This window comes from Tupaia chinensis, unplaced genomic scaffold, assembly GCF_000334495.1.
Source record: "Tupaia chinensis unplaced genomic scaffold, TupChi_1.0 Scaffold138060_1, whole genome shotgun sequence".
In the NCBI taxonomy this organism is placed as follows: Eukaryota; Metazoa; Chordata; class Mammalia; order Scandentia; family Tupaiidae; genus Tupaia; species Tupaia belangeri.
Window position 1 is genome coordinate 154,080 of NW_006197961.1, and position 761 is coordinate 154,840.

A 761-nucleotide genomic window follows, 5' to 3' on the forward strand; every position below is an offset into this window, starting at 1 on the left:
GGTGACAATCCCACGAACGGTCTCACTGCGTTACGCCAGGTTCTGATCCCTGGAACCCGAGCTTAGACTCGGGCTGCGCAGGTTACCCTCCCGCCCTGCTGTCACTCAGACGGAGGAGGGGTGGAGCCTCGCTAGTTGCCCAATCAGAAGCGACATGGAGAAGTAGGTGTGGACACGTTACGCAAGCCTTGTGACGTCATCACGCGAGCCCCCGCATTCCGCTTAGCGTCGCGTAGCTGCTGGCCGCGGTCCGCTCGCTGTGCCGCTACCTCGGCCGCCCTGTGCCCTGCGCTGGGTGAGGGAGCCGCAGGGAGATCACCGCAGACCCGAAGCCAGGACATGGTGAGTGCTCGGGTGGGGCCCGAGACCGGGGCGGAGGGGCCGTCGGGCGTGGCGGTTTGGGCCCCCTCCCGGCACCTTTTCTGAGCAGCCCTGCGTGTCCCATGTTGGGCGGGGATCCCCGGACGGGCTGTCATGGGGGTCCCGACTCGTATGTGAGATTCGGGCTACCAGGGGCTGTGTCGGTAGGTCGTCGCCCCAAGGGGACCAGTTTTCTCCCAAATCTTCCAGAGGCACGGGAATCCGGACCTCAAACGTGCGATGGTGCCTGAAGTCCAGCTCTCCCTAGGGCTGGTGGCAGTCAGGGTCTGCATTTCCACGTCCCCTCCCTACGTTTTCAGACTTCCCTCGCCAGCTCAGATAGGATCACCTGTTTTTCTTTTTTGTTGGAAAGGTTTTTGCTATAGGGCTTGTGAGCTCGC

The 761-nt window shown here is 62.8% G+C and overlaps 1 protein-coding gene across 1 annotated transcript in view; it reads left to right on the plus strand.

Moving 5' to 3' along the window:
- The first annotated feature begins 216 nt into the window (after window positions 1–216).
- The window catches only part of LOC102483445 (zinc finger protein 791), an 8,890-nt gene continuing 8,345 nt past the window's right edge, over window positions 217–761 (plus strand). The window contains 1 exon segment of the mRNA XM_006160983.3: window positions 217–342. Within this exon segment, the coding sequence (XP_006161045.2) occupies window positions 340–342 (3 nt within the window). The 5' untranslated portion in view covers window positions 217–339.